Source organism: Erpetoichthys calabaricus, chromosome 11 (genome assembly GCF_900747795.2).
Source record: "Erpetoichthys calabaricus chromosome 11, fErpCal1.3, whole genome shotgun sequence".
In the NCBI taxonomy this organism is placed as follows: domain Eukaryota; kingdom Metazoa; phylum Chordata; class Cladistia; order Polypteriformes; family Polypteridae; genus Erpetoichthys; species Erpetoichthys calabaricus.
In genome coordinates, this window is record NC_041404.2 from 54,039,873 (window position 1) to 54,060,745 (window position 20,873).

The 20,873-nt window shown below is 40.8% G+C and overlaps 1 protein-coding gene across 1 annotated transcript in view; it reads right to left on the minus strand.

The window, feature by feature from the left end:
* Window positions 1-20,873, minus strand: part of gria1a (glutamate receptor, ionotropic, AMPA 1a) — a 421,062-nt gene that overhangs the window by 97,282 nt on the left and 302,907 nt on the right. Inside the window, 1 exon segment of the mRNA XM_028813093.2 lies at window positions 20,037-20,243. Coding sequence (XP_028668926.2) covers window positions 20,037-20,243 — 207 coding nt within the window.

The window sequence follows — 20,873 nt, forward strand, 5'->3', positions numbered from 1 at the left end:
CTATCTATCTATCTATCTATCTATCTATCTATCTATCTATCTATCTATCTATTATAAAGTGCCATTCATATCTATCTATCTATCTATCTATCTATCTATCTATCTATCTATCTATCTATCTATCTATCTATCTATCTATCTATCTATCTATCTATCTATCTATCTATCTATCTAGTGCCATTCATATCTATCTATCTATCTATCTATCTATCTATCTATCTATCTATCTATCTATCTATCTATCTATCTATCTATCTATCTATCTATCTATCTAGTTCCATTCATATCTATCTATCTATCTATCTATCTATCTATCTATCTATCTATCTATCTATCTATCTATCTATCTATCTATCTATCTATCTATCTAGTGCCATTCATATCTATCTATCTATCTATCTATCTATCTTTCTATCTATCTATCTATCTATCTATCTATCTATCTATCTATCTATCTATCTATCTATCTATCTATCTATCTAGTTGTCTAAATTGGACCCTCTTCATTCCTCTGTAGATTAAACTCTAAAAATGAATCCTCCTGGGTATCAAGAAAAAGAATTTAGTAGATTTTTTTTAAACCAACAGCAACCCAGAAAGCAAAGCAAGGCAAGCACAATTCACACAGCCACTGCGATGAACGTCGAAGGCCAGAGGGAGATGAGCAACGGGACCGTCAGGGCTGCTTTACGCTGTACTGCTGTGTCACAGTGCAAGCACTGACCGGGTGGCACATGTAGACCACCGAGGCACTAAACAAGTAAACAAGTCTTTATGCCTACAGCACAATTTACATTACCTGCATTAACATTAGAGAGAAAGCAGATGATAAAAGAGACTCTATGGAGGTTTTTAGAAAAAAAGATTTATTTGTAATTTGTGCATTATTTCACACAGCAGAGCTCAAAAGAATGCATCGAGTAGGACAATTTAATATAAAAGTGACAAATTTCACACATCTGTAATGCGTTTGAATACAAACAATATACCATCATATGAATCACATACAGCACCTTTGTAAAATGTCGTCAGAAGGTGCTTTACAAAGCAGGACAGTTTTCATATTGAAGAAGAATTAGAAAAACAGCAGGTCTGAATATTAGAAAATGAGCATGTACTGTAAATTGAAGGATTAAAAACCCCAATTAACAAACTTACAAAAGGGTTACCCAGACTCCTTTACACAAATGCAAACAGTAAAATAAAATAATAAAAAGACAATTTCATAATATTATTGTATACATTATTAAATGTATTACAACTTTCATCAAATACAGAATTTTTCTTTTTGAATATGCCATGTATATATACAGTATATACAGTCATATGAAAAAGTTTGAGAACCCCTCTCAGACTGCATAATAATTGACTCTCCTTTCAACAATAAACATAACAGTGGTATGTCTTTCATTTCCTAGTAACATCTGAGTACTGCGGTGTTTTACGAACAAAGATTTTTAGTGACGCAGTATTTAGTTGTATGAAATTAAATCAAATGTGAAAAACTGGCTGTGCACAAATGTGGGTCCCCTTGTCATTGTGCTGATTTGAATGCCTGTCACTGCTCAATGCTGATTACTTGGTGTGATGAGCTCATTAAGCCTTGACCTTCATAGACAGGTGTGTCCCATCATGAGATATAAAGGTATTTAAGGTGGTCAATTACAAGTTGTGCTTCCTTCCCTTTGACTCTCCGCTGAAGAGTGACAGCATGGGATCCTCAAAGCAACTCTCCAAAGATCTGAAAACAAAGATTGTTGAGTCTCCTGGTTTAGGGGAAGGCTACAAAAAGCCATCTCAGAGGTTTAAACTGTCAGTTTCAACTGTAAGGAATGGAATCAGGAAATGGAAGGCCACAGGCACAGTTGCTGTTAAACCCAGCGGGTCTGGCAGATCAAGAAAAATACAGGAGCGGCATATGAGCAGGATTGTGAGAATGGTGACAGACAACCCACAGATCACCTCCAAAGACCTGCAAGAACATCTCACTGCAGATGGTGTATCTGTACATCGTTCTACAATTCTAGTACAATTTGCACAAAGAACATCTGTATGGCAGGGTGATGAGAAAGAAGCCCTTTCTGCACTCAGGCCACAAACAGAGTCGCTTGTTGTATGCCAATGCTCATTTAGACAAGCCAAATTCATTTTGGAACAAAGTGCTTTGGACTGATGAGACAAAAATGGAGTTAGTTGGTCAAAACAAAAAGCGCTTTGCATGGCGGAAGAAGAACACAAAGTCAGTCACAAAGTTGAAGTTACACAGGAGTTGAATATTCCAACAAGACAATGATCCAAAACACAGTTCAAAATCTACAACGGCATTTATGCAGAGGGAGAAGTACAATTTTCTGGAATGGCCATCACAGTCCCCTGACTTGAATATCATCGAGAATCTATGGGATGATTTGAAGCAGGCTGTCCATCAAATTGAACTGAACTGGAGAGATTTTGTATGAAGAATGGACAGAAATACCTCCATCCAGAATCAGACACTCCTCAAAGGCTATCGGAGGACAGCGTCTAGAGGTGTTAGATTAGCAAAAGGAGGCTCAACTGAGTATTGATGTCATATCTCTGTTGGGGTGCCCACATTTATGCACCTGTCTAATTTTGTTATGATGCACATTGCATATTTTCTGTTAATCCAATAAACTTAATGTCACTGCTGAATTCCTACTGTGTCCATAAGGCATGTCAGATATTAAAAGGAAGTTGCTACTTTGAAAGCTCAGCCAATGAGAAACAAAAATCCAAAGAATTAAGAGGGGTTCTTCCCAAACTTTTTCATATGATGTATATAATGTACATACATAAACATATACTGTATATGTACACTGTATTGCACTGTATTTTGGAGTTATTTCAAATAGCAGAGCTCAATATAATAGAGTCATGGTCAGACTTTTTCTTTTTCAATATACTGTATGTAAATATATATGCCAGACCATCCTCTCCAGTACTCCAGAATTTACAATATATACAGTACTTAGAAACCTATAATAAATTAAAAACCTGAATAAATTGTTAATGAAATGTTAACATAATTTTGACTCACCCTGTATATATAAATACGAGGGGAGACACAAAAACAATCAGACTGGGCTTGGGGCTTTCCTGGATAACCGTCTGTAGGTCGGCCGGACATGTATCCTAGAACGATATCTCCTCCTACACGCCAACCAGCTAAGTATATCATGTGAAGAGCCCAGTCAGTATTTGCACAACAATCGCTACACGAGTTGGGTGAAAAAATCGAACAGCAAATCAACATCAAATTTCTGGCGAATTTTCTTTTTTTCTGTAAAGCAGTTTTTGACTGACAAGAACATTCCTGTCCTCGACCATCCTCCCTATTCGCCCGATTTAGTTCCCTGTGATTTTTATTTGTTCCCAAAAATCAAAAGTGACCTGAAGGGAACACATTTTTCTTCAATGGATGAAGTGAAGACAGAAACGGCAAGACTGTTGAAGAGCCTCAAGCAAGAAGACTTCCAGCACTGTTTCAATCAATGGAAGATACGTATGGAGTGGTGTACAGATCAGGAGGGAGACAATGTAGAAGGTGGCAATGTTTAGAATGCTTTAAGTCATCAATAATTTTTTTTTTTTTACCAATCCGGTTATTTTTGTGTCTCAACTCGTATATATACAGTATATATATATATATATATGTATGTATAATGTACAGTATATAATATATAGTACTATATATATATGTATATATACACATTCTAAGTTTCTAAACACAGGAGAGGATGGTCTGGCATCCTGAAAGGGGTTAAGGAAGATTCCTTACCTGGCCAGGTCAATTTAACATTAGGACTACCAGAGTGGACATGCAGCTTAGCCGAGTGGAGCCGCAATTGGTATCAGGAACGAGTAATATTGACATTTATGACATCTGTGGCGGAGCGACGGGCGCTGAGCAGACTCCTGTCAATCATAGAGAATCCACTGCATCCACTGAACAGGATCATCTCCAGACAGTGGAGCAGCTTCAGCGACAGACTGCTGTCACCGTCCTGCTCCACTGACAGACTGAGGAGATCGTTCCTCCGCCACACTATGTGACTCTTCAATTCCACCCGGGGGGGTAAACGTTAACATTATATAAAGTTACTGTCTGTTATACCTGCCTCACACTCTCCACCTTGCATTTTTTAACTTGCACTGCACTTTTATCATTAATATTGTTTTTATCAGTATGCTGCTGCTGGAGTATGTGAATTTCCCCTTGGGATTAATAAAGTATCTATCTATCTATCTATCTATCTATCTATCTATCTATCTATCTATCTATCTATCTATCTATCTATCTATCTATCTATCTGTTATATAGTGCCTTTCCTATCTATCTATCTATTATAAAGTGCCATTCATATCTATCTATCTATCTATCTATCTATCTATCTATCTATCTATCTATCTATCTATCTATCTATCTATCTATCTATCTATCTATCTATCTATCTATCTATCTATTATATAGTGCCTTTCCTATCTATCTATCTATCTATCTATCTATCTATCTATCTATCTATCTATCTATCTATCTATCTATCTATCTATCTATCTATCTGTTATATAGTGCCTTTCCTATCTATCTATCTATTATAAAGTGCCATTCATATCTATCTATCTATTATATAGTGCCTTTCCTATCTATCTATCTATCTATCTATCTATCTATCTATCTATCTATCTATCTATCTATCTATCTATCTATCTATCTATCTATCTATTATAAAGTGCCATTCATATCTATCTATCTATCTATTATATAGTGCCTTTCCTATCTATCTATCTATCTATCTATCTATCTATCTATCTATCTATCTATCTATCTATCTATCTATCTATCTATCTATCTATCTATCTATCTATCTATCTATTATAAAGTGCCATTCATATCTATCTATCTATCTATCTATCTATCTATCTATCTATCTATCTATCTATCTATCTATCTATTATATAGTGCCTTTCCTATCTATCTATCTATCTATCTATCTATCTATCTATCTATCTATCTATCTATCTATCTATCTATCTATCTATCTATCTATCTATCTATCTAACAGAAGGACTGGGAGGAAAATGACTTTTTATGGACAATTCATCCCCCAGCACAACAGGTGGCAGTGTTCTCTGACTGGTTCCCAAGGACCCCTATGGAGTCTTCCTCCCGAACTCCCATTCGCAGGAAATCCTGCAGGTGTCCAGGGATCCATTCAGGCAGGCATATGACAGGTGGAAGTGTTCAGCCTGACTGGCACCCAAGTCGCACACCTGCAGGTTTGTCTGTGAGTTGGAGACCAGGAGGAAGTCCCTGTAGGGGTCCTTGGGAGCTAGTCAGGGGAACAACTCGTGCAGGGTCCCCCAGTCCTTCCATTACTTGTCCCTAATACCAACAGGGGCTCCACTCGGCTGGGCTAAATCCCCACTCTGGCGGTCCATACATTATATTATTGAGTCTTCCTTAACCCCCTTGTTGGGATGCCAGACCATCCTTTCCGGTTCTTAGGATAGAAATACAAATACAGCACACAACGTCTTCAGAAAGTCTTAAGATTCCTTCACTCTCTACACATTCTGTTCTGTTGCACCCTTGTATTCAAATCATTTTAATTTGTTGTTTTTTTTTTTCCCCTCATCAAAGAATACTCAATACAACAGAATGACAAAGTAAGAAAACTGATCTGTTTAGGAATTTTAGCAAATTTATTAAAAACAACAGAACTTAAATAACGACACAAGTATTCGGACCCTTTACTATGACCTTTGAAATTTGACCCGGGCGCATCCCGTTCTACGGACCATCATGGAAAGGTTTGGAGTCCACCTGTGGTCAATTCACTTGATCGGGCCGAGTAAGGAGGGCACACACGTCTGTCGATGGAAGGTCCGACAGCTCAACAAGAACCAAGCTGAGGTTGGGGGGAATTGCCTGCAGAGCTTAGAGACAGGAGTGTGTCGAGGTCCAGGCTACAGAAACAGTTCTGCAGTATGGAAGGCTCCCAAAAGCACAGCGGCTTTCGTGAATCTTAATTTAAATAAACTTACAACAATCACAACTCTTCTTAGAACTGGCTTCCTGGCCAAAGTGAGGGATTGTGGGTAAGAGACTTGAACCTAATGGCTCTGAGCTCCAGAGAGAAAACATGGAGATGGGAGAAACTTCCAGGAGGACAGCCATCATGGTAACTCTCCACCGATCTGGGCTTTATGTTACGTTTCTTCACTTATGTGCACAGGTGAGGAATCGCTTGCATCTGCAATTGATGCCAGAAACTGCTAATCGCCACACCTGAGCCACGTCCCCATTATACAGTGGGTACAGAAAAGAATCCCCCCCTTCGAAATATTCCCATTTTTTTGCTTTACAGCCTTAAATGAAAACACATAAACCAATATTTTTTCCAGCTTTACTTTCTCAATGCAATCTCTAACATCCAAGCGAAAATATCACAGCTACAGTTCAGAAGAATTATAAAAAATCAAAAACAAGAAATACTGATATTTGCCCCCCACTCTTCTTTACAGTTTAACTGTTCAAGTTCGCTCAAATTGGATGGTGAGGGTTGGTGGTCTGCTACCTTCAAATCTTTCCACAGATTTTCAATGGGATTTAGGTCTGGGCTCTGACTGGGCCACACCAGGACATTCACTTTTTTCTCCTTCAGCCACTGTGTGGTCCATTTTGCTCTGACATCACATGTGATGAAGACCATGGAGAGGCTGCTGCTTCACCACCTGAGGCCACAGGTTCAACATGCCCTCGACCCTCTGCAGTTTACATATCAGGAGAAGGTGGGAGCGGAGGATGCCATCATCTATATGCTACATCGATCCCTCTCTCACTTGGACAGAGGCAGTGGTGCTGTAAGAATTATGTTTCTAGACTTCTCTAGCGCCTTCAGCACAATCCAACCTCTGCTCCTTAGGGACAAGCTGACAGAGATGGGAGTAGATTCATACCTGGTGGCATGGATCGTGGACTATCTTAAAGACAGACCTCAGTATGTGCGTCTTGGGAACTGCACGTCTGACATTGTGGTCAGCAACACAGGAGCGCCACAAGGGACCTTACACTCTCCGGTCCTGTTAAGCCTATATACATCGGACTTCCAACAAAACTCGGAGTCCTGCCACGTGCAAAGGTTCGCTGACGACACTGCTATCGTGGGCTGCATCAGGAGTGGGCAGGAGGAGGAGTATAGGGACCTAATCAATGACTTTGTTAAATGGTGCGACTCAAACCACCTACACCTGAACACCAGCAAAACCAATGAGCTGGTGGTGGATTTTAGGAGGACCAGACACCTCATGGACCCCGTGATCATCAGAGGTGACTGTGTGCAGATGGTGCAGACCTATAAATACCTGGGAGTGCAGCTGGATGATAAATTAGACTGGACTGCCAATACTGATGCTCTGTGTAAGAAAGGACAGAGCCGACTATACTTCCTTAGAAGGCTGGCGTCCTTCAACATCTGCAATAAGATGCTGCAGATGTTCTATCAGACGGTTGTGGCGAGCGCCCTCTTCTACACAGTGGTGTGCTGGGGAGGCAGCATTAAGAAGAAAGACGCCTCACGCCTGGACAAACTGGTGAGGAAGGCAGGCTCTATTGTTGGCATGGAGCTGGACAGTTTAACATCCGTGGCAGAGCGACGGGCGCTGAGCAGACTCCAGTCAATTATGGAGAATCCACTGCATCCACTGAACAGGATCATCTCCAGACAGAGGAGCAGCTTCAGCGACAGACTGCTGTCACCGTCCTGCTCCACTGACAGACTGAGGAGATCGTTCCTCCCCCAAACTATGCGATTCTTCAATTCCAACCGGGGGGGTAAACGTTAACATTATATAAAGTTATTGTCTGTTTTTACCTACATTATTATTAATCTTTAATTTAATATTGTTTTTTGTATCAGTAAGGTGCTGCTGGAGTATGTGAATTTCCCCTTGGGATTAATAAAGTATCTATCTATCTATCTATCTATCTATCTATCTATCTATCTATCTATCTATCTATCTATCTATCTATCTATCTATCTATCTATCTATCTATCTATCTATCTATCTATCTATCTATCTATCTATCTATCTATCTATGAGTCGTTGTCGTGTTGAAAGGTGAACATTCTGCCCATCTTCAACTTTCTGGCAGAGGGTAGCAGGTTTTCCTCAAGAACTGGATGGTATTTTGCCCCATCCATTTTTCCTTCTACCCTAACGAGAGCCCCAGGCCATGCGGCAGAGAAACACCCCCACAACAGGACTGACACCTCCATGCTTTACTGTAGGTATGGTGTGTTGTGGATGGTGAGCCGCATTGGAGTACCGTTTGGTAATGAGGCCAAATAGTTTGATTTTGGTCTCATCTGACCATAACACATTTTTCCGCTTGGCATCAGAATCTTCAAGGTGCATTCTGGCAAAGCTCAAACGACCCTTAATGTGGCCTTTCTTGAGAAGTGTCTTTTTCCACAATTGTGGAGCGCTTGAGAAATTGTTGTCACCTGCACACAATGACCACTCTTTGCCATAAAATCCTGTAACTCCTTCATAGTGGCCATTGTCCTCTTGGTAGCCCTCTCTTACCAGTTTCCTCCTTGCTCTTCCATCCAGTTTGGAGGGACGACCGGGAATGAATGAGCCAGGAACAGCTTCACTAATCACGCTGTTTATAACTGATCACAGGTGGAAGGAAGCCAGTAACCGCAATGGAAATGGTGGACACTGACACCTGATTGAGTTTAGGAGGATTCTGTATTCATCTCAGGATTTCTTGTTTTTTATTTTTTTTCATTTTTTCTGAACTGTACCAGTGATATCTTTCACTTGGATGTTAGAGATTGCATTGAGTAAGTAAAGCTGGAAAAAATATTGGCTTGTGTGTTTTCATTTAAGGCTGTAAAGCAAAGAAAATGGAAACATTTCTAAGGGGGGGATTCTTTTCCAGAAATCGCGAGATCGCAAATACAAGCGGCTGAAATGAGCTTTCTCCGCAGGGTGTCTGGGCTTTCCCTTAAAGATAGGGTGAGAAGCTCAGTCATCCGGGAGGGGCTCAGAGTAGAGCCGCTGCTCCTCCACATCGAGAGGAGTCAGATGAGGTGGCTCAGGTATCTGATCAGGATGCCTCATGGATGCCTCCCTGGTGAGGTGTTCCGGGCACGTCTAACCGGGAGGAGGCCCCGGGGAAGACCCAGGACACGCTGGAGGGACTATGTCTCCAGGCTGGCCTGGGAACGCCTCGGGATTCTCCCGGAAGAGCTAGAAGAAGTGGCCGGGGAGAGGGAAGTCTGGGCATCTCTGCTCAAGCTGCTGCCCCCGCGACCCGACCTCGGATAAGCGGAAGAGGATGGATGGATGGATGGATGGATGGATGAATGGATGGATGGATGGATGGATTCTTTTCCATACCCACTGTATATAGTAGGTGTCCTGCGGTGGGTTGGCACCCTGCCCGGGATTGGTTCCTGCCTTGTGCCCTGTGTTGGCTGGGATTGGCTCCAGCAGACCCCCGTGACCCTGTGTTCGGATTCAGCGGATTGGATAATGGATGGATGGATGGATGTATATAGTAGGAGCGTGAGTGCGGAAGGGGAGGAAAATAAAAGAAAGTGAACGGAGATTAAGGGAGAAGAAGGCAGCAGGAAGGAGAAAGCCGGTGCGTGCAAGAGCGAGCGAGCGGGTGAAGGCAGACTCGCCAGTGAGATCAGGCAGCTGGAGGGAGAGCCCCCTGGAAAGGGTGTTTGGCTGACACTCGGTAGGGCAGAAGGAAGCGGTCGTTCCAGCTGAGCGATCAAGGAGCTGGAGTGACCCGGAAGTTGGTTGGCTCGCCGCATAAGGTCACGGGATTCTGGGGCACTTGGGAGGTGAAAGCCCCAGTGTGAGCACCCTGGCCACTGGGGCGCCCAAGTCACGGTCTGGTGGCGCCCACCGGAGCCAGGGTCCAGAAAAGCAAACAGACCAGCAGGAGCAGAAGATCAGCTGCAAGTTGGGGGACTCCCTTGGTGCACAGCCTGGATGGGAGAAGCAGGGGAGCCACCAGTTAAAGAAGGCACCGGGTTCTGCTCCCTGCCATTGTTTTAACTTTGGTTTTTAAAGGATCTATTTATGTGATTTTAACCTCCACGTTTTTCACTTGTTTTTATTTATTTATTTATTTAATGACTTTTTGATGCACTGCACTATTTATTTGAACACTACTTATTTTTGTTTTTAATAAAAGTACCATCACCTTGCTTTGTCGTGTCCTCACTGATCAGCTCATCCGGTGACATGACCGACGGTGTCGGGTTCAAGAGCTCCCAAAACGGAGATGGGAGCCAGGAGCTGAACCCACATCGTCACAGTTATGCAGTTCAAATTGTGACTCTGTATTTCTAGCACAGGCTCTTCTCTTTTGGAACAACTTCTATAACAGTAGCCTTGTCCTCTTGCTGGAAATCCTCTAATACCTAATCTCTGAATTTCTGGAAATCCTCCTTCTTTAACCATCTATTATCTGTTGCTTAGATGAATGGCCCCCATGTTCTGGCAAAGGCAGCCTACTGTGTACTATCAAGTGGAGGAGAGCCATGGACCGACCGAAATCAAGATCAACCTCATGTCTAAAGGAAACCAAGTCGTGCTCATCACCTGCACGATGCCAATCCAACATGGTGGCGGCATCAGGCCTTTCACAGGCAACAGCAACAACGATGACAATTTATTCCTTGTATAGGCCAAAATCCACACAATGGGCTTCAACAGGCCCTGATTTTTTGATGGCTCCCACAGACTTGACTCTCTAAGAAAAAATCTGCCCAGGAACAAAAAAAAAATTATGCAAGAAATCTTGGGAAGGGCAATTCAGAAAGAGAGAGTTACAGAGAGACCCCCTCTTCCGGGTAGGTTGGGTGTAGACAAAATTGTGTAAATACAACACAGAAAATACTAGGATTGACTACTGTAATGTGGTGTTCACTGGATGTTCAAACTGTTCTTTATACAGCCTCCAGTTAATCCAAAATGCTACAGCAAGAATTATTACAAGAACAAGAAAATATGAACACATAACTCCAGTCCTGATGTCCTTACACTGGCTCCCGGTTAAGTTTAGGGCAGATTGCAAAATCCTCCTTTTAACATATAAAGCCTTAAATGACCAAGGTCCAGCTTACTTGTCTGAACTTATGATGGCTTACAAAGCATTAAGATTTCAAGATGCCGGTCTGCTTATGATTCCATGGATTAATAAAATAACAGCGGGAGGTTGAGCTTTTCGTTCCAGGGCCCCTAAATTGTGGAATGGTCTGCCTGCTACTATAAGAGATGCCCCTTCGGTCTTAGCTTTTAAATCCTGGCTGAAGACTCATGTCTTCAGTTTAGCAACCCTGACTAGAGCTGCTGATTAACTGTACAGACTGCATCTCTGTTGTCAGTCATTATCACTAAAACAGAAGTCATATGAGAGTTAGAATTTGTTACTAACCCTCACCTGTTCTGTTTCTCTTCTCGGTACTCAAATGTGGCACTTGGTGCCCACTGCACACCTGCCAAGTTGTTTTGCCTGCCTAAGGTAAAGTCATCTCTGATGGAGGATCGCAGGAATCATCAGGTAGAGGGGGCCATTCATTGGATTGGCTGGCCCAGTGCTGATTCAGCTGTGCAATGGCCAATAGGGGGAGGTAGCATGATGACTGAGGTCTCCAGGGCTCTGAACAAATCAAAATCCTATTATGTGATATCATCTGCTGTTAAATTCTGCTCCGTACTTGTAAATTTTTTTTTTATACTGTATTGAGGATTTGTTCTGTTCTGTGTATTGTATTGTATTGACCTCCTTCTTTTTGACACCCACTGCACACCCAACCTACCTGGAAAGGGGTCTCTTTTTGAACTGCCTTTCCCAAGGTTTCTTCCATTTTTTCCCTACAAGTGTTTGTTTTGGGAGTTTCTCCTTGTCTTCATAGAGAGTCAAGGCTGGGGGGCTATCAAGAGGCAGGGCCTGTTAAAGCCCATTGCGGTACTTCTTGTGTGATTTTGGGATATCCAAAAAATAAATTGTATTGTATTGTATTGTAAAAAACAAATATACAGTACTGTGGAAAAGTTTTAGGCAGGTGTGAAAAAATGCTGTAAACAAAGAATGCTTTCAGAAATATAAATAATGATTGTTTATTGTTATCAATTTACAAAATGCAAAGTGAGCGAACAAAAGAAAAATCTAAATCAAATCAATATTTGGTGTTCCTACCTTTTGCCTTCAAACCAGCATCAATTCTTATAGGTCCACTTGTACAAAGTCAGGGATTTTGTAGGATTCTAGTCAGGTGTCTGATCAACCAATTCTACCAAACAAGTGCTAATGATCATCAATGTCACACGTAGGTTGAAACACAGTCATTAACTGAAACAGCTGTGTAGGAGGCTTAAAACTGGGTGAGGAACAGCCAAACTCTGCTACCAAGGTGAGGTTGTGGAAGACAGTTTCATGTCATGGCAAGATTGAGCACAGCAACAAGACACAAGGTAGTTCTACTGCATCAGCAAGGTCTCTCCCAGACAAAGATTTCAAAGCAGACTGGGGTTTCAAGATGTGCTGTTCAAGCTCTTTTGAAGAAGCACAAAGAAACAGGCAACGTTGAGGATCGTAGACGCAGTGGTCGGCCAAGGAAACTTAGTGCAGCAGATGAAAGACACATCAAGCTTATTACCCTTCGAAATCAGAAGATGTCCAGCAGTGCCATCAGCTCAGAACTGGCAGAAACCACTGGGACCCAGGTACACCCATCTACTGTCCGGAGAAGTCTGGCCAGAAGTGGTCTTCATGGAAGAGTTGTAGCCAAAAAGCCATACCTCCGACATGGAAACAAGGCCAAGCAACTCAAGTATGCACGAAAACATAGGAACTGGGGTGCAGAAAAATGGCAGCAGGTGCTCTGGACTGATGAGTCAAAATTTGAAATATTTGGCTGTAGCAGAAGGCAGTTTGTTCGTTGAAGGGCTGGAGATCAGTACAATAATGAGTGTCTGCAGGCAACAGTGAAGCATGGTGGAGGCTCCTTGAACGTTTGGGGCTGCATTTCTGTAAATGGAGTTGGAGATTTGGTCAGGATTAATGGTGTTCTCAATAAAGGCAGATACTTATCCATCATGCAATATCATCAGGGAGGCGTATGATTGGCCCCAAATTTATTCTGCAGCAGGACAACGACCCCAAACATACAGCCAAAGTCATTAAGAACTATCTTCAGCGTAAAGAAGAACAAGAAGTCCTGGAAGTGATGGTATGGCCCCCACAGAGCCCTGATCTCAACATCATCGAGTGAGTCTGGGATTACATGAAGAGACAGAAGGATGTGAGGAAGCCAACATCCACAGAAGATCTGGGGTTAGTTCTCCAAGATGTTTGGATCAACCTACCAGCCGAGTTCCTTCAAAAACTGTGTGCAAGTGTACCTAGAAGAATTGATACTGTTTTGAAGGCAAAGGGTGGTCACACCAAATATTGATTTGATTTAGATTTCTCTTTTGTTCATTCACTGCATTTTGTTGATTGATGAAAATAAATGATTAACACTTCCATTTGTGAAAGCATTCTTTGTTTACAGCATTTTTTCACACCTGCCTAAAACGTTTGCACAGTACTGTAATTAATCATCATCACAGAGCTGGATGGCCAGTCTGTCATGGCCACTCAGGAATGCATCACAATGGTACAGATGACTTTGTTTGTGCACTGCACTCCTCACTAATTGAAGGCAGGGGGCGCCGTGACAACTCCCAAGGCAAACATGCAAGAATAGATGACACCACTCTCTAAATACAGAACTGACACATATGCGGATACAGATTTGTTCAAACACATCAAAAATAGTAGAAACAAATGAACAGACATGACAAAGAACAATGTGTGTCCATCAGCTAATTGTAGAAAGATTGTGGAAGGAGTCCTAGAGACCTCGGCCAACCAACTCACCGTCGTAATTGGCAGAAACTCAGAGACTAGACAAAATGAAAACCTGGACCCTCCGTCTTCCAACAAGCACCAGTCAAAGGCAACACAGGAGTGGCTTGGGGACAACTCTGTAAGTGTTCTTGAGTGGCCCAGCCGCAGCCTGGACTTGAACCTAATCAAGCATCTCTGGAGAGTCCTGAAAACAGCTGTCCACCAAGAGAAGAACAGCAGAAAAACCTCCAATCCAGCAGTGTCAAGTTTGTTGAAGACTCCCGACTGGAATGGCTGCCAAAGGGTCTTCAACACAGTACTGAGTAAAGGCTATGAATACTTGTGTCAAAATATTATTTCGTTATGTGATGGATGGTGCTCATGGGTAGGTGAGGCAAGGAACAATACCCGGCCAGGAGGGCAGACTGATACAAGGACAGAGGGAGACAACCTGTCAGGACTATATGCTCCACCGATACACTAGATCAGGATTGTCCAACTCCGGTGTACTGGTGTGGTGCAGGTTTTCATTCTAACCCTTTTCCTAATCAGTGAGCAGTTCTCACTGCTTATTAACTCCTTTTCCATTCCTTTTTAATAGCCCTGTTTATACAGTTTCAGTCCTCTGAATTGATTCGTTTCTTCATTAAATGGCAGCCAAACAGAAATGAGATGTGAAACGAGCCAACAGATCACCAGCTACAGTGGGATTTCAAACTCCAACCAATTTTACTCCAACCAGTCCCTTAATGAGAAGCCAATTCTTGCTGTTAATTAAACCCATTATTTAATTCTGTGGCTTGTTGCTGCTCTCATTCTTCCACAGCAGACATTTCCATAACTGTTGATTTTTCTGTTTTTTCTAAGAACGCCAAAATGTTTTGGTGACCTGAGAGATCAACCTTACAGAGACCTTCACCTTTCTTTATTTCCAGATATTGTGTGATAGGCACAGGTGAGCGGCTTGTTTTGTGTCTCATTATTGTTTGGCTGCTAATTAAGGAAAAAGAAACAACTAAGAGGCCTGAATCAAGTTAATTAAAAAAAAGGCAAAAGAAATTAATTGGCAGCAAAAACTGGTCACTAATGAAGAAGATGGTTAGAATGAAAACCTGCAGCGACTGCAGCCCTCCAGGATCGGAGTTCGAACCCCGTGCTCTACATGGTAGCCTCATTGGGCTAAGATTCCCATACGGACAACCTCAGGGCATGCTGGGACTTGTAGTCCCGTGGGGCAGCCTTGTTGGTTTCCATGAAGGCCACCAGGGGAGCAGCTGGGATTAGTAAACCCTACTGTGTGGGGCTTCTGTTTCACCCGGAAGTGCTTCAAATGGGCTATGCCTCAGCATTGGAAATACTCCCGGGTTTCAGGATAAAAGAAGCCTCTTGACCTCATCTAGGTGAGTCAGAGTCGGGTGGAACAGGACAAAGCTCACCTGGAGGAGTGGAAGGAGAAAAAAGAAAAGATGAGTAAGAAGAGTATTGTGCTGGTGCTGATGCCATTTGTGTGAATAAACCTTTTATTTAAACTTGAAGATGTGCTGGTGAAGTTGTGTCTGGGGTTTCTGCAACGCCCCTTAGTGGTCACAATCTACCATATAATAAAAACACTAAAATCTGTGTGCCCAGTCGCACTCAGCAGTCTGATTGGTCCGTTTGCCTTTGGTGATGCAGCGAAAGAGGAAGTGCAAATACTGAGGAAAGAAAGTACAGTAGCTGAAAGTGCATGTGGAGCAAAAGTTAGCCAATATGTTTAAATTAAGTTGTTACCTGTTGACAGGTAACGTGACTAGTCTTTAATACATTTACAAATATTTCTTGTAAAAAATCCTGTCTTGCTTTGTCATTGTGTGGCATTGAGTGCTGTGTTATGAGGGGAAAAAATGAAATTTGCACAAGGCCGCAATATGAGAAAATGTGAAGGGGTTTGAATAGTTTTCTGAATCCACTGTATGTATATATATATATATATATATATATTATATTTTATACATATTATAATATACATATATATATAATTTCTATTGTATATACTGTATGTATATATATAATTTCTATTATATGCATATTTTTTCTCTATATATATATATATTTTATACATATTTTTATATTATATATATATATATTTTATATATAATATATATATATATATATATATATAGTTTATATATAATATATATATATATATATATATATATATATATATATATATATATATATAAAATTTATATTACTGTATATGCATATATATATATACTTAATAAACAAGCACTAAGGAGACTTTCTTTTTATAAGATACTTGCTGACAATAAGTTGCTTTATTTTTAAAGTTCCATTTACTATAAACCTGTTGCACTTACACAGAAAGAAAAATAAAATGAAAATTATGCATCAAAGGAATTTACATGCTATTATATAGGGTTAATTTTATGATTTTTGTATTTAAATTTCCATTGACTACAAAACAGCACTTTTGCATGAATACGGAGGCAAATACTGTTGTAGAAAGAAAGAAAGAAAGAAAGAAAGAAAGAAAGAAAGAAAGAAAGAAAGAAAGAAAGATTTGACACTATATATTAAGATAACATTTTTCCTGCAATTTGTATCTTTAAATTTTATTTCATACAGTCTGCTTCCATTTAAATGGACAGATATGATTTCAGCACAGCCACTGAGCAAATTTTGCCCCACATTTTCTTTTTCTCAGATTAATAATAATAATAATAATAATAATAGAAAGAATAATAATAATCATGATCATCATCATTTATATAGTGCCTTTCCCATGCCTATAGTTATTTATGGGCCTAAAGCCTTTCTGCCCTAGCATGTGAACTTTGCAATTTTGTAAAAAAATACTTTAGGTGTATAATGCAGATTTACCTGGGAAAAAATAAATAAATAACAGACAAGCCTTTCATATTCTAAGCGAAGCGTGACCCAGACGGGGGCGACCATTACATGGAGATTCAATTAGTGAGGCATGTTTAAATGGCCTTCAAGTTATCACATTACAACAGGAGGGGATTGCCCTAATGTCCTCTGGCTGAACATTCAGAATCTGAAATGGAGAGCTGGATAAATCTTCATCAGTGTTAACGACTTATTTTATCGTTGCCGTTGAGTTCATTGTACTTGCAAATGAAAAGCTTTTATTTCTCTGATTTCATGTCAGGTAAGTGATGTGTGAGGAGCTTCTTTCCTTCTCTGTGGAATTCAGGCCAGACGCTACATCTTTTCCTAAAGTTGACTCCACAAATACATCAAGTCACCTCACCTGTGAAATGCAAGTTGGTTTCTGCAGACTTTCAGGAAGTGTCTCTGCTTGCTTTAGTGGCACAAGTTTCAGATATGGCCATCTCAGGCCTTTTCACCTTTCCTTTTATTCAGGTGCCCCCTGTTTCAGGCACAGAATCAAACGGTTTCTTTTTTAGGCTTTATTATCTGGTAGAACTGAAGATTCACTTCTCTGAGTTCCTTTCACTTGGTTTAATTCAGTCATAAAAACATTAAAACATAAAAGGAGTCATAGTGGACTCAACATATTAACTGCCAGACAGTATTCAGAAGAAGGGTGACAAAATGTCAGGTTATATAGCGCCTTGATGTGTGGAGTACAAGTCACAGGAGGTTCTGCTTGAGCTTTATAACACACTGGTGAGGCCTCATCTAGAGTACTGGGTGTAGTTTGGGTCTCCAGGCTACAAAAAGGACATAACAGCACTAGAGAAGGTCCAGAGAAGAGAGACCAGGCTGATTCCAGGGCTACAGGGGATGAGTTATGAGGAAAAATTAAAAGAGCTGAGCCTTTACAGTTTAAGGAAAAGAAGATGAAGAGGAGACCTGACTGAAGTGTTTAAAATTATGAAGGGAATTAGTCCAGTGGATCGAGACGGTGACTTTAAAATGAGTTCATCAAGAACACGGGGACACAGCTGGGAACTTGTGAAGGGGAAATTCCACACAACATTAGGAAGTTTTTCTTCACACAGAGAACCACAGACACTTGGAATAAGCAACCAAGTAGTGTGGTAGACAGTAGGACTTTAGGAACTTTCAAAGCTTGACTTGGTGTTATTTTAGAAGAATTAAGTGGAGAGGACTGGCGACCTATGATGGGTAGAATGTTGTGTTCTCATCAACATTCTAATACAAAACATTTAAGAGAGGAGACCATTCATCCCATGTGTCACTCATTCAAATGGTGAATTGCCAAGCTGTCCTTATATCTCATCCAGAATCTTCTTAAAGGTTATGACGGCCTCTGCTTCAACTTTAAGTTTTGGTAGTCTGTTCCATATTCCCACAACTGTTTCCATAATAAAGCACGTCCTGGCTTCAGACCTAAACGCATTTCCCCTTCATTCCCATTGCGGTCTTCGACTACGTGATTCACCGTTAACTTTACAGAATCCTGGCTGAAATAGCTTCACACGTCTGGATTTGTGGATTTTCTGCTGTTCATTTTGCAGAGCCTCTAAGGTTCTGCCAGGTTGGATGGAGGTCACTGGTGGACAGCAATTTTATGGGTCCTCTTAATTTCCATTGGTGTCCTCCAGTACATGATTCATTGTTCGGTTGGTCTATCTCTGGATAGCCCTCTGGATGCTTGATCAGCCGGATTAAGGGCAGATGTGACATACCTCCACTGTGAAGGTTGTGAATGATCTCTGATAGATAGATAGATAGATAGATAGATAGATAGATAGATAGATAGATAGATAGATAGATAGATAGATAGATAGATAGATAGATAGATAGATAGATAGATAGATAGATACTCCAGGTGAGGTCTCACTAGTGCATTAAAGAGTCTGAGCATAACGTCCCTCCATTCCTATTCAACGGTTTTTATGATTTAATCTAACGTTTTATTTGCCCTTTGAGTCGTTTCTGCACGTTGTTTAGGTGATGAGAACGCTTTGCCAACATAAACCCCTGAACCCCTTTCAGAGGTTGTGTCCTGTAGCTCAGTGTCTCCATCCATCCATCCATCCATTTTCTAACCCGCTGAATCCGAACACAGGGTCACGGGGGTCTGCTGGAGCCAATCCCAGCCAACACAGGGCACAAGGCAGGAACCAATCCTGGGCAGGGTGCCAACCCACCGCAGGACACACACAAACACACCCACACACCAAGCACACATTAGGGCCAATTTAGAATAGCTCAGTGTCTCCCATCTTGTATTCACAATTGATGTTCCTGTTGCCCAGGTGTAGCACTTTGCACTTTTCTACGTTAAGCTCCATTTTCCATGTGTTCGCCCAGTTCTGAAGGTTGTCCAAGCGTTTTTGAATCGTTTTTGTTTGTCTCCTCCAATGTCAGTCATTCCTCAAAATGGAGTATGTAATCAAAGAGGAACTGAGACCATCGAGAAGATTAATGTCACAACCCAATGGAGCGACCAGTAAGGAGCTCATTTCTGAGCGGCCAAAGATAAAGAATAGATGAGAAAATCCAAAGTGAGTGTCAAGTTTAAGTTTGTTGTTATGTCTTTTGGTAAAATTTGGTAACATTTTTTTAAATCATAACGTGCATTTGTACAAATACCAAAATGACATCAAATTGGCGTCACTCTTTCCTCATAAAATTTGGGATATAATGCAATTTGCACATTTTCAGTTTCTTAGCAAGAGCACCCTGGACAACCATGTAAACTTAAAATAAGTTCATGTTTGTCACCATTACTTGTTAAACAGACAGAGCCTTCAGTTTTAAGTTTTATTTTAGTTGCTCGTTTTAGTCCCAGGATTCAACACCAGAGCAGCTCAGTAAGATCTCTTTGTAAACGAATCTCCATTAGCCCGTGGTTTAAAATGGTGTTATCAGTCATTAACATGCGGAGTCTTAACGATCCACTAATTCTTAAACATGGTGGTCTTCACTGCTGCGTATCACTTTCATGACTATAACAAGATAAAATGATAGGCAGCATCCCCATTGGAGCATTTTCAGGTATTAAAGTGGAGAAATGCCCACTCTTGAGTTTTTCATTTGCCCACCATTCTTACATTTCCCAAGTAAGCCAGAAAAAGAAGCAAATACAAACAGTCAAGATGATAAATGATAAAAGAATGACACTTACGCCGTATACTAACTCCCCGACCATCCCATTCCAGACTTTGGTATCCGGGTCTCTGGCGCCATACTTTCCGTCAGGTACGATCTGCAGTCTGTACCTGTAGCCAACATGCTTGGCAATTTCGGCAGCCAGCTCCACGCAGTAGCCTTCGTACTTCTCGTTGCCTTCAAACTGCTCATGATTTTTCTTCAGCATCACATAGGGGGCTTCCTACAGTTCATAAATAAATAAATAAATAAATAAATAAATAAATAAAGGATGACGGTAATGGTTTACATAAAACTCAACAAATTTAGAAATGATCATTTAATATCGGTTTGGTCCATCTTCTACTCTTTTACTTGTGACCATCTCTCAGCAAACATCACACCTGATACTAGGGCCGTGAAATTAACAGTTAGGGTTGGAAAAATAATTCAAATTTATTGAAAGAGTTGGTTAAATGTTCTACAACATATGTGCTTGCACTTAACATGCCTTTGTAAGCTTATTATCCACCTTAAAGAAAGGTCGCTATGTCATTCCAACAGATGGTGCATCATAAACATTTACACAACTTTTACAAATCCAATACCAAATTGCATATAATACAGACATATGCATTGCATTAGTAATTCCCACAGATGGCACATCAAAAACATTAATACTGCTTTCATGAATCCTATACCAAATGGCATATAACAGAGACATATGCATTGCAGTTATCATTTTAACAGATGGTGCATCACAAATATTAACACTATATTTGTGAATCCAACACCAAATCACATATAACAGAGATGTGTGCATTGCATTTGTCATTCCAACAGATGGTGCATCACAAACATTAACACTGCATTT